This window comes from Oreochromis niloticus, linkage group LG18 (genome assembly GCF_001858045.2).
Source record: "Oreochromis niloticus isolate F11D_XX linkage group LG18, O_niloticus_UMD_NMBU, whole genome shotgun sequence".
Taxonomy (NCBI): Eukaryota; Metazoa; Chordata; class Actinopteri; order Cichliformes; family Cichlidae; genus Oreochromis; species Oreochromis niloticus.
The window spans coordinates 4419910-4432664 of NC_031982.2; the positions used below are offsets into that span (position 1 = coordinate 4419910).

The 12755-nt window shown below is 45.4% G+C and overlaps 1 protein-coding gene and 1 long non-coding RNA gene across 4 annotated transcripts in view; one reads left to right on the plus strand and one right to left on the minus strand.

Moving 5' to 3' along the window:
* Window positions 1–11325, minus strand: part of dnai4 (dynein axonemal intermediate chain 4) — a 14081-nt gene extending 2756 nt beyond the window's left edge. Inside the window, exons 1-15 of one of the 3 annotated variants that reach the window (XM_025900528.1) lie at window positions 11178–11325; window positions 10927–11098; window positions 10142–10296; window positions 9394–9494; window positions 9006–9162; window positions 8769–8908; window positions 7540–7722; window positions 7226–7405; window positions 5461–5609; window positions 4640–4726; window positions 4398–4552; window positions 4141–4301; window positions 3569–3693; window positions 2947–3045; window positions 1417–1643 (exon numbers count right to left, since the gene is read on the minus strand). In XM_025900528.1, the coding sequence (XP_025756313.1) occupies window positions 1417–1643; window positions 2947–3045; window positions 3569–3693; window positions 4141–4301; window positions 4398–4552; window positions 4640–4726; window positions 5461–5609; window positions 7226–7405; window positions 7540–7722; window positions 8769–8908; window positions 9006–9162; window positions 9394–9494; window positions 10142–10296; window positions 10927–11098; window positions 11178–11236 (2150 nt within the window). In that variant the 5' untranslated portion in view covers window positions 11237–11325. Of the gene's footprint in view, window positions 1–1416; window positions 1644–2946; window positions 3046–3568; window positions 3694–4140; window positions 4302–4397; window positions 4553–4639; window positions 4727–5460; window positions 5610–7225; window positions 7406–7539; window positions 7723–8768; window positions 8909–9005; window positions 9163–9393; window positions 9495–10126; window positions 10297–10926; window positions 11099–11177 lie in introns of all 3 variants that reach the window. The other 2 variants (XM_005464539.4, XM_005464538.4) reach the window with 2 other exon arrangements.
* Window positions 3608–5105, plus strand: LOC112842921 (uncharacterized). The gene is made up of 2 exons (XR_003214977.1): window positions 3608–3739; window positions 4929–5105. It is a non-coding gene; the product is annotated as an uncharacterized LOC112842921 (long non-coding RNA).
* Window positions 11326–12755: the final 1430 nt, after the last annotated feature.

Genomic DNA, 12755 nt, shown 5'->3' on the forward strand with positions numbered 1-12755 from the left:
TGTTGTCCAGGCTACGTTGGTGATACTGTTTTTTTTAATGTGTATGATATTTTTGTCATGCGATTTTAAAGCCGGTCCTACAAGCGCATCCAAGAATAACATGCAGCTTATCTCAGAACTGGCAGTGAAAATTATTCTTGGAGCTAAGTTTAATTGAGCTGCATTTTATAGAGGTGCAATTTCATAATTTGTGTATATTTTCTAAGTTCAGTATTTCATCATGTGTTGAGAAAAACAGATTTAAAAATCACATGGTCTAATATTTACATTTAGCATAACTGCAACATTCTTTTTTTCTTTTTTTTTTAAAGACTCGAAAGGACTTGAAATTCAAAGTTTCAGACTTGTGACTTTACTCGGACTTTTACACCAGTGACTTGAGACTCGACTCTGACTTGCCTGACATTACTTGAGACTTGACTTGTGACTTAACGATAAAGACTTGAGACTTACTTGAGACTTGCAAAACAATGACTTGGTCCCACCTCTGGTTAGCTGTTTGACAACTACTCTTTCAAGGATGTTTGATATGAAAGGAAGGTTGGAGATTGGCCTATAATTAGCTAAGACAGCTGGGTCTAGAGATGCTTTTTAAGTAAAGGTTTAACTACAGCCAGCTTGAAGGCCTGTGGTACATAGCCGATTATTAGAGATAGGTTGATCATATTTAAGATCGAAGCATTAATTAATGGCAGGACTTCTTTGAGCAGTTTTGTAGGAATGGGGTCTAAAAGACACGTTGATGGTTTGGAGGAAGTAATTATTGAAGTTAACTCAGAAAGATCAATTGGAGAAAAAGAGTCTAACTTAACATCGATGGTACTAAAAGTAGCTGTAGATAATATTACATCTGTGAGATGATTATTGGTAATTTTTTCTCTCATACTCATCCTGCTGCAACCAGGTTTCTGTAAGGCAGAGTAAATCGATTTGTTGATCAATTATTAAGTCATGTACTAACAGAGACTTGGAGGAGAGAGACCTAATATTTAATAATCCACATTTCACTGTTTTACTCTTTGGTTCAGATGTGGATACTGTATTGTTCTTTCTTTGTGATTTTTTATGTTTAAGTTGTTTATTGCTGGTTTTTAGTTTGTTTTTTGTCTGTTTGGGAGCTGACACAGTCTCAATGGAGATGGGTTTTTGGGGGGGTAGCAGGAGGAGAGAAGCTGCAGAGAGGCGTGTAAGACTGCAACTCTGCTTCCTGGTCCCAACTCTGGATAGTCATATTTTGGGGGGTTTAATGAATTTGTCCATATTTCTAGAAATGAGAGCTGCTCCATCCAAAGTGGGATGGATGCCGTCTCTGGCAGATAAGCTACACAAACACACCACTCTGTGTTGGAACAGGAAGAGGAAGTGATACTCTACCACAGAGAACACCAAGTGACAGCGCCACCCAAAGGTACTTACATGCTCGAACTCAGGTCCCAGATTTCTAGCTGCCCTCCATTGACGGCTCCAAATACAGTAGGCCACTTTGGGGACCATTTGATGTCGTAGACGGCCTTCTGGGCGGAGATGAAACCCAACACAGGCTTCAAGTGGTGCTGCTTCCACAGCTGGATGGTCCAATCAGATGAGCAGCTCAGGAACACATCAGGGTTGAATGGAGACCATGCAACACAGTTTACAGGACACTGACAAAGAAGAAGAAGTCTCAGAGGGGTCTGAGTGTATATCACACACCCACGAAGAAGATTCAGCACCATATAAACAGCAGTTTGTAACAAACAGTGAAGTTATTATTTTGCCAGACTTCCTTTACTCAAAATCTTACTACAAAGATAGCATATGTGTGTATATATGTTTAAGTTCTCCTGCTTTCTCTGTGTTTATTTTATTGGAGTGTTGCTGCCACGAGCTGGGAACTGTGGGAACTGTGGGAACTGTGTAAAATGGCTCAATATCACATTTTCATTTCCGAAGCAGTTTTTGTTTTATTTACAGATCTAAGTGAAATTAATTTCATTGACTGAATCAGTATTCTTGGTATGTGGACAACATTTATACATTACTCTAACAATGTACTGCTGCATTCACATACCAAGAATACTTAGTAAGTTTAAGGCTTCACATTCACCCAGAGAAAAATCTGTAAAGTTTAAAATATGCTGTAAATCAAAGAATCGGTGAAAATGACTCCCAACCAAGTTGTGTGTGCAGCATAATTCACTGAAGAATAAAGGAATATACTGACACAAAATCTAAGCAATAAACCTCATAAAGAAACTCTAAAACCGCAATGAGACACAAAGCAGTCTCAACCCAATTCACATCAAACAACATCCACTCTAAAATCAGGTCCAAAACTTTACCTAAGCCTAAAATTAGACTGATACCATTTATGAAGGTGACTGCAAACCAGTCCAAATCAAACCCCTGATCCCAGTATGGCTGAGTCAGTCCAGGAATACTTACAGAGACAGACAGGTAGGTGTCAGTTTACTTTATCTGTTGTTTTCCTTTAACCTCCTAAGACCCGAACTCTTCCACGACATGCATTTTTAATTTCTCTTTGATATTTGGTCACATTGGGGCCCGATGAATGTAAAAACAAAGAATTTCCAGATTTTTTTTTTTTACCTTATTTTTGTTTTTAAGAAAAATAAGAGCCACAAATGAGGATATTCATTTAAAATTTTGATAGAACAGTAGCAGTATAATGTCCTTGTAAGTGGATATCAGGCCCATGTAGAGCAAAATTGAGTATTTTGGTCAAAATAACCAAAAATGTGATGTCCACATATGTGGACGGCAGGTCCTAGGAGGTTAAATGAAGTTAACTGACAAATAAGAAGTATTACTTTCCAAGAAGTGTCACCTACAGAGCTGTTATACTGCAGTTGGAGTTCCAGTTTGGAATAAAAAGTAAAGGCTTTTGGGGAATAAACAGATGTTTTTTCCAGAAGTCTTTGGCAGCTTTTACTCTGAAGAACTTACAAAGTGCTTCCTGTAGGTTTCAAGGAACTGCTCACTGTTGGAGCAGGAGCACTGGTGGATGAGACCTTCCCATGTCCCAGTCAGGTAGATACTGGAGTCCTGCAGGAACAGTGGAACACAGTGGAGAAGTGGCATACATTGGTCACGTATCAGGGATTGCATGAATCCCTGTTAGTAACTGTTAGAGAACTGTGGATCAATATGGTCGTCATTGTGCAGGAAGGCCAAGGTGATTAGATCTTTAGCAAGAACGCCCACCACTGTTTTCTACACACTGGTTCGTTAAAAGGTTACGCCATATATGGGGTGACTGGAGATGTCAGTGAAAGGTCACAGTGATATGTGGTGTAGCAGACAATGTCACATGTTCACATGTGAGTCTCTATCTGTCACATGACTAACGAGATGTTTGTGTAACTACTGTTGTCAATAAAAGGACTGTGAGGGGAGGCTGGAACTTGGAGTTGGCTGAGATCAGGTGAAGAGCTCACAACTCTAAGACCCTGACGACTCCCCTTGCAGCAAGCAGAAGACAAAGAGCGCTGTGGTCGTCTTGCTTTGTTCGCAGTGATTGGTCCCTGAGTCAGCGGGTCTATCTCTTTAAGACCCAACGGTAACTTACTGTGGGATGAAAGTCAAAGCAGAGCCCAGGAGTCAGTGCTGTCAGGACACTTTCTGCCATCATCTCTGTCCTCTTCCCTCCAGCCTTTGTCTCTGTATTTTGAATCCGCCTCAGCTTCATCAAGTCTACGGCAAGAAATGGATCAGTTTATATCATTTACTGGACACCAAGGTGAGAGCAGAGAAGGAGTAATTTGATCATTGCCTTTTGTCTGTTTGTCTGTGAACAAGAGCATGCAGAAGCCACAGAGCAACAGCCAGTTTGAGTTGCACTGTGTATCTATAGAGTTAGCTCAGCATCTGTTGAGTATTTCTGTCAGATTGGACTCATTTTATTTCATATGGTTTTTCATTTCCTGTGACCATTGAAATAAAAGCTCTGCTTCTCCTCTGCACACCTTTGAAAAAATACTCACCCATTAGAGTTTGACATTACTGCCAAGTGCCAAGATTCGCTAAGAAAAGAACGTTTTTTCAGAATTTTTTCAGGGCCAACAAAAAGGCTGGAACTATCCTGAGACAACGATGACCTATATGCTGCCTCAGCTTTGCACTGAGCCGGCTGCTGAGTACCTATGCAGTCGAGGCCATCTTTGAAGGAAAACCATTTGCTGATTCTGCCGTCTGCACCCACAGAGAGGAGGGCCTCCACCTTCTCTTCCCCCGTCGAGCTCACTTCTTGTTGGGTCCACCTGAGCTGCCACACTGGCCCCAGGTGTCTGTTGGGACTGTCCCTACACAGAGCACATGAACCAAAGACAGAGCAGTAGCATGGCTGACTTTCAGCGTGTATTAAAGGACCTGCGGTGTGCACTGCACATGCCCCTCACCGGCTGCTGACACCATGTGACCTGTTGTCCTGACTGTGCACATTGTGGATTGTTATGCTGCCGTCATGTGTGCCTACAGCCAGCTGACTGGGACTGTTAGCTGAGAAATCCAGAGTGGTCACGGCGCTGTCACAGTGGACAATGTGCTCGGGCCACTGCAGGAGGAAGAACATCCTCACTCAACAATCTGTGCGATGATGATGAGGGGAGCTGACTAAATCCAGTCCAAAGCAAAGTCATACCTTGAGGTTTTTGATGGACCAGCAGCTCACCAGACCTGGTTTCTGGTTCCCAGAGTTAAACTCGCCATGACCCACAGCCAGGAGGTCCTAGAAGACAGCCACATGAGGCGGATCTGTAACCAGTCGTCTGCCTGCTTTCCTGGGTGTTAGTCTGCTTCCTACACGACTTTCCCACGCTGCCAATGCTGACGTCAATACTTTGGTCATCCTCTCACCTGTTTTTCTTTGAACCAATCAGCTTCCACTTTGCACGGTTTACATGTGTGCTCTCTGTCATTCTTCCTTTCAGATTCTCCTTTGTGCAAACCTCCACCTCCCCACCCTCAGCCAGAGCTCTACTCAAGCCTCCATCTTCATCATCATCACCACCAGAGTCTCAGCTGTGGGGGGTCCTGTCCTAAACCCTGGCACTGATAGGTCACCACAGTCTAATCGACAAATACATTCCTTTCTCTATCTCAATAAATCATGCTCAGTTCTTTCAATACAATATTATCAAAACAGACAGACCCAATATGAGCCAGGCTCCTTCAGCATTTAACTGAGCAAAGGTACGGCCTTCTCTCCAGACTGGAGGTGTGTCTGAAAGTTAGCTGACTTTACTTGGTTATACTACCTTTGAATTGTATATTTAAAGATTATTTTAATAACCCAGCTCACTCTGACTTCACCGTTCAGACTGAAACAGTCCAGCAACATCAGGGACACATATGAATAACACAAGGACAAAAGACTTCTGTTGCACAGAAATATACTCTAACTTCAGGCCCTTTGCTCTTGAATCAGTTTCTGTGAGACGGAGCTGATCTTTGTTCTGTTACCGGATTCTTCCTGTTCCAGGTCATGCAGCTCACGCTGCGTCCTCTGCTGAGCTCACAGCTGAAAACCCAGAGACACTGCAGAGACGGACCGCCGTCCGTGTCCCCCGTCCTCTGCTCCACGATCTCATTCTTCACTGGAGACTCTGGGTCTGAAAAAATGATTTCACTCACTCCAGTGGTCACGCTTCATCTAGTAGTAACAACGGTGATGGTGGCGTGAGGGTGGCGTGATGGTGGCGTGATGGTGGCGTGAGGGTGGCGTGATGGTGGCGTGAGGGTGGCGTGAGGGTGGCGTGAGGGTGGCGTGATGGTGGCGTGATGGTGGCGTGATGGTGGCGTGAGGGTGGCGTGATGGTGGCGTGAGGGTGGCGTGATGGTGGCGTGATGATGGCGTGAGGGTGGCGTGATGGTGGCGTGATGGTGGCGTGATGGTGGCGTGATGGTGGCGTGAGGGTGGCGTGATGGTGGCGTGAGGGTGGCGTGATGGTGGCGTGATGATGGCGTGATGGTGGCGTGATGGTGGCGTGATGATGGCGTGATGGTGGTGTGAGGATGGCGAGACGGTGGTGTGAGGGTGGCGTGAGGGTGGCGTGATGGTGGCGTGAGGGTGGCGTGAGGGTGGCGTGATGGTGGCGTGAGGGTGGCGTGATGGTGGCGTGATGGTGGTGTGAGGATGGCGAGACGGTGGTGTGAGGGTGGCGTGATGGTGGCGTGATGATGGCGTGATGGTGGCGTGAGGGTGGCGTGATGGTGGCGTGAGGGTGGCGTGATGGTGGCGTGATGGTGGCGTGAGGGTGGCGTGATGGTGGCGTGATGATGGCGTGATGGTGGCGTGAGGGTGGCGTGATGGTGGCGTGATGGTGGCGTGAGGGTGGCGTGATGGTGGCGTGAGGGTGGCGTGATGGTGGCGTGATGGTGGCGTGATGATGGCGTGAGGGTGGCGTGATGGTGGCGTGATGATGGCGTGATGGTGGCGTGAGGGTGGCGTGATGGTGGCGTGAGGGTGGCGTGAGGGTGGCGTGATGGTGGCGTGAGGGTGGCGTGATGGTGGCGTGAGGGTGGCGTGAGGATGGCGTGATGGTGGCGTGAGGGTGGCGTGATGGTGGCGTGAGGGTGGCGTGAGGATGGCGTGATGGTGGGTGAGGGTGGCGTGATGGTGGCGTGAGGGTGGCGTGAGGGTGGCGTGATGGTGGCGTGATGGTGGCGTGAGGGTGGCGTGAGGGTGGCGTGAGGTGGCGTGATGGTGGCGTGAGGGTGGCGTGATGGTGGCGTGAGGGTGGCGTGAGGATGGCGTGATGGTGGCGTGATGGTGGCGTGAGGGTGGCGTGAGGATGGCGTGATGGTGGCGTGAGGGTGGCGTGAGGGTGGCGTGAGGGTGGCGTGAGGATGGCGTGAGGGTGGCGTGAGGGTGGCGTGAGGATGGCGTGAGGGTGGCGTGAGGGTGGCGTGAGGATGGCGTGAGGGTGGCGTGAGGGTGGCGTGATGGTGGCGTGATGGTGGCGTGAGGATGGCGTGATGGTGGCGTGAGGGTGGCGTGAGGGTGGCGTGATGGTGGCGTGAGGATGGCGTGAGGGTGGCGTGAGGGTGGCGTGATGGTGGCGTGAGGGTGGCGTGAGGATGGCGTGAGGGTGGCGTGAGGGTGGCGTGATGGTGGCGTGAGGGTGGCGTGAGGATGGCGTGATGGTGGCGTGATGGTGGCGTGATGGTGGCGTGAGGGTGGCGTGAGGATGGCGTGAGGGTGGTGTGAGGGTGGTGTGAGGACTACCTCCCAGCACAGGCAGCTGTCTGTAAGCTGCCAGCTGAGGGTGAAAGCTGTTCTGCAGGATGCTTCTCTCCACTGTTTGTAAATAGAGCTGAAACGTCTCTGACAGCATGATGAGCTCCCACTCCATCTCAGCGTTTAAAGCTTTCACATCCACTTCTTTGAGTGAACCAGAGGCGCTGACTGAAGACAAATACAAGAAAACACTTTCTGTACTGTAAAAAGAATGAAACTGTTAAAACTTCAGTTCTGAATGATGACGAACCCTGAGCCCTGTTTGAATGAAGCACAGTGAAACAGTGGGTGCTGCCTGTTACCTGTAGTGGCTGTGCTGCCCACTGACACACTCCTGTCTGCACCTCTGCTGGAGTACGTCACACCCTCTGCGTGGTCAGTCTTCACTGGGTTACAGATACCTGCTGTTTCCTCCTGCTCAGCATCACTTAAAGGCTCACACATGTCGCAGATGGTAACATTCGTGGCTGTGGACATGCAAACATCTGAAAACACCGTCCATTTATAAAAGCTCAACACTCCATCCTCTGTTTTATGGAGGAAGTGAAATGCTGAAAGTAGAACTAAAGTAGAAAGTAGAACAATATAAGGATATAGTGAATGGTGGGTTCTACTATTGAGAGTGTGTGAAAATCTAAAAAGAAGGGTGGGGTAGGATCAGAATTTGGTGTAAACATATATGAAAGCATAGCTCCACCCTGCCTGGTACCAACAGGTGAAGCTGGTGGTGGGTGTGTAATGGTGTGGGGCATCATTTCCCAGCACACTTTGGGCCTCCTTCACACCAAGCATCATCACTGCTTAGCTGAATATTGTTGCTGACCACAGCCTACCCATCCTCTGATAACTGCTCGTAGCAGGACATCAAGTTCAAATAATCTGAAATGAATTTCCTGATTATACCAATGAATTCGGTGTACTTCAGTGGTCTCCACAGTCACAAGAAAGCCTTTGGGACATGAGTGGATAATAAGATAGCTGCATGATCGATGTAGCCGACAAATCTGCAGCAACTGCATTAAGCTATCAGGTCAATGCAGACCAAAACCTCTGCAGCACCTTCACCATCAGATAAGTTAGATTAGAAAACTTTATTAATCCCTCGGGTGGGTTCCTCCGGGAAATTCGGTTAGACACTAATGTGGATAAAAAGGTAAATGCTAATCCACAGTTCATAAATTGTTGGAAAAGGGGCTAGCTTAATGTTCTAGCTAGCCATTTTTAGCCAGAACATTTGGCTAAAAATGGCAGATAAATAGTTAAAATGGTGAACTAAACACTAACAATGAACTACTCTGATATAAACATAGTGAGCTAAAACCAAGACACTGTGAACACTACACATCTAAGACAGCGACGCACTTCCACACACCAAAGTTTGGGAACCAAATATTCATCACACTTGAAATATATTGAGTCCAAAAGCACAGTTTCAGATGAAAGAAGGCCATGTTTTAAATAAAGCTGCCAAAAATCAAGTTATTCCAGCTTCATGTTTAGGTACATTGACCTGTGTGTGTTTAAAGCTTACCTGCATCCACCACCATCAGCCCATTACTCTGGACATGCTTGTTTTTAGTTGTTCCGGTCAGCGTTTGCACTGATCGCTCCACAGTTTTATCCCTGCTCACTCTGTTCCTGCAGACCTCCTCGTACTGATGGTTTCTTGCTCTGTGAAAACGAGGTAAAATCATAACGTGTCAGTGGCACAGTTCAGGTTCATATGTAAGCGTCTCAGCCAGTCAGATATGGGAAACACTTCACCCACATAGTAGCTTCTGCCTCATCAGCATCCACAGACACAAAGCTGCTGGGCATGTCCAGCAGTGAAAAGGTGTCTGTCTCAGAGATAAAGACCTCCGTGATGTCCTTCAGCATGTCCTCTGTCACCTGTTCTTTCTCCGTGTCCTTTTTTACCTTCACATCTAGCAAGAAAATATATGAAAAAACTCTTATAAACATCACAAAGATACGTTGTAGGTGTGACCGAGAACTGAGGCCTTTAGTCACAGTAATATGTGGAGATTTAAAAAACCATTTAGTTTACATTAAATGTGCTCATTAACCACCATACAAGCTCAAACATCATGAATGCAGTAATCAAAAGGAACAAAGTGAAAACATACAGCGTGCATTTAATGAAACAATTTATTAACCTGGAAAACTGAGGGGAATGTCACGTTTAGAAAACATGTCCTCGTCATCCACGGACTCTGTGGTGGACTGGCTGGATATTCTGCTGCTGCCAAATACTGATCTGGAAACATTGTGAGCACATTGTTACAGGGTGAAACGTGTAACCTGCAGTCACTGTAGACAGTTTGTCCTCGCTCTCTCCATCAAGTGCTTGGCTGTGGCTGCCTCCCTGTACCGTGGACCTGCTCAACTGGTGGCACAATTTAGTAAGAAGGTGTGCTTCAGCAGCCCTGGTTAATTCAAACTTCTACTGTTTATAATTACTGAGGTTAAATGTAAAGCTTTAGAAATGGTTTCCACCCATACCTGTATCACTGGGAGTTCCCTGACTGATTCAATCACATTCACATATCAAAGATTTTGAAAGAAAACAGGATAGGTCAGGGTTCAAATCTCGATCAGGGCATGCATCTACCAAGGGTCCCCAGGTTACAACCACAATGCTGCCCAACCTCAGAACACGAGCGAGAGACAAGCAAGTAAAGCCACACCGGCGTGGACGTCACTGAGCTTAACAAGATCCACGTGAGGTATGGCGGAACAACGATGTACCGATGAGAACTTGGCTACTAGAAAAGACAATACATGGAAAGGCCTGCAGAGAAAACTCATATTCAAATTCAAGCAATGCTTTAACATTTGCACTGCACACATTCAAGCCTCACAGAGCAGCTCCAGCTGCATAACCATCACCTCAGACTCTGGTATCTGGAGAAAGGCAGAGTGAAGCTGCCCGTGGCTGTTGGCTGGTCTGATGCTGAGCCCACAGAGATTTCATCCACAAACAACATGGGCTGCACTGCTCCTGGATCAGCCTGGTACAGCGGCTGAGGAGTGACATCATTGTTTTCTTCATCAAACACCTGCAAAAAACACAGAAGCTAGCTCCAGCTAACTTGGTACTGCACCCAAAGGTAAACTGGAGGCACTTCTACATCACTACATGTTAGCTCAATCTTGGTATTGGTAACTCCACTACCTGCATCTCTCCTCTAATGCATTTTGTTACTTTAAAAACAGAAGAAGCTATAATATGTTACCACACCTACTGTAAGGTTTCTTTTATTCGTATCATTCTGAGGTACGTGCATCATGCTATGACAATACTGTTATGACTTTTATTGCCTTTTTCACAAAGCACTCAGGTCATTGCTTTGAAAACTTGGTGAGTGGTAGCTGAATGTAATTAATTTTAGAGGCCAGGCATCAGAATAATCCACAAAATGAAGTCTTGTGTTTTTGTCTGGGTTGCAAAATAAAAATGTGACTACAGCCTGCATTACATCAGGGTGAGTTTGATCTAAGTGTACTTCTTTAAACTTTCAGTTTATATGTATTAAACACAGTCTACGACGCGGGGCTTTACTCTGTAATCACTGTGAAACTGATGAGTCTAATCTGAATCTAGTACAAAGTCTGTGACTGGTGTTCTCAAACTGGTCAGAGGACCCACAGACTGTGAGGACACTGCTTTCCCTGTGATGCTCAGGTACCTGAACAGCCTGTCTGGGAGTCTGAACGACGTTCTTCTCCAGGACTTTGCTGCCCCCGAGGCTGAAGCTCCGCCTGCTGTGACAGCCCAGCACACTGGTGGTTTGTCTGGAACGCTGGTGAGCTCCGCGTGGGCCTCCGTGTGAGACTGAGGTGTTCAGGGTACGAGAGGCGCTGGAAGGCACCAAAACAACAGTGACCATGGCTGCATGTACGTGCAGACAGCGGCAGTAAAAAGAGTACGGTAACGTACGGTCTCAGAAGCAGGGGGCATCGCCGCTTTCCTTCCTCTTTCCCCCCCGTGGCAGACATCGCTCCAGCGCGCCTGCTGTTGTGGGTTTCCTAGTGCGGTGCTATGGCAACGGGACGTGCCCAGAGCTCGTGCTCGTATCCGCTCGGGCGTACAGGGAGCGCGCGGTATGCTCACTCCGTTCGTGGCCATTGGAGGGTAACTGTTACACTGTGCTGGACATTAACACGTAGATGTGTACAGTCAGGTCATATGAACATTTTCACAGGTTTTCCTTAAACAAAAGTTAAAAACAGGTTAGCACCATCTTTACTGTTGCTGTTCACTTTAACCACGCGTTCTCACTGGGTCGCATTACAGAGAAAACCCAATTTTGGGGTTAAAAATATGAATACAAGTGTTAACCCAACTGACTAAAAGACAAACCAAGGCAATGTTTATACAACAACATTATGATTTTGCATTTTTATACATATATATTTATTTTAAATGGTACAATACATTACCAGTACCTTAAAAATCCATTGTCCAGAAGCAGGTGTGATAATATTAAAATACAGAAAAAAAAAAAGAAAAGTAATGTAAAATCATCAAACATCAGCCAAACATCATGGCTCTCGTCACTAAGGATTTAAGTCAATACCTTATATAATATCAAAATATGCAAATGAAAATTTATTTTTACATATTTTTTAACTGCTTAAAATTGTGTCCAGAGTTTTTGTCAACACCATCAGATTTTTTTAAAGTACAAAAAAATCAGGAATTATTGTAGGTAGCTTACACTCTGAGGACCCCTTTACCACTTCCTGTTTGATACACATGCCATGAGGTCGCTGCTGTGATAAGTTTTTTAATTTTTATTCATTTATGGCATACCTTTCTGATAAAACTCTGTGTCACAACCATAGTGCGTCAACACCACAGTCGATGTAATGCAAGGTTTAATTGGTTTTTTGTAAGAAGAGCTTAATTATTTAATAATTTAATAATTAATTAAATAATTTAATTTAATAATCGAAATTTTAATCATATACGTAATAATTTAAATATGAATGTTGCAAAAACTTATTTTTACTCAATGATCATCTCTCATATGGACTATTGTTTGACGTCCTGGTCACTTGCTTGTCCAACAACACTTAAAACTATTGAAAACATTTATAAAAGAAGTTTAAAACTACTTGACAAAAAACCGACTTCCCACCACCACTGTCATGTGTTAAAAAAACATAAATTACTGAACTTCAATAACTTAGTGAAACTTAAAAGAGTCTGTTTAATATATAAAGTCTTACACTCCACCACCACTAAAGCAGTTCATTAGGCAGACAGGACCACTCGAGCTACAATCCGAGGAGACTTGTTTATACCCCACAGACGGACAGCATTTGGGCAGAACGTCCTCTCTGTCCAGGGTGGCCATCTGTGGAACAGTCTTCCTCAACCCATTAGAGAATGCTCTACATTCAACTTGTTTAAGGCAAAGGTTAAAAACTGGTTCTGGACAAATCAAGTGTGTGATCATGTATAAGTTGTATAGTTTTAATGTTTTATTTGGGAACAGAATGGTGTGTATGT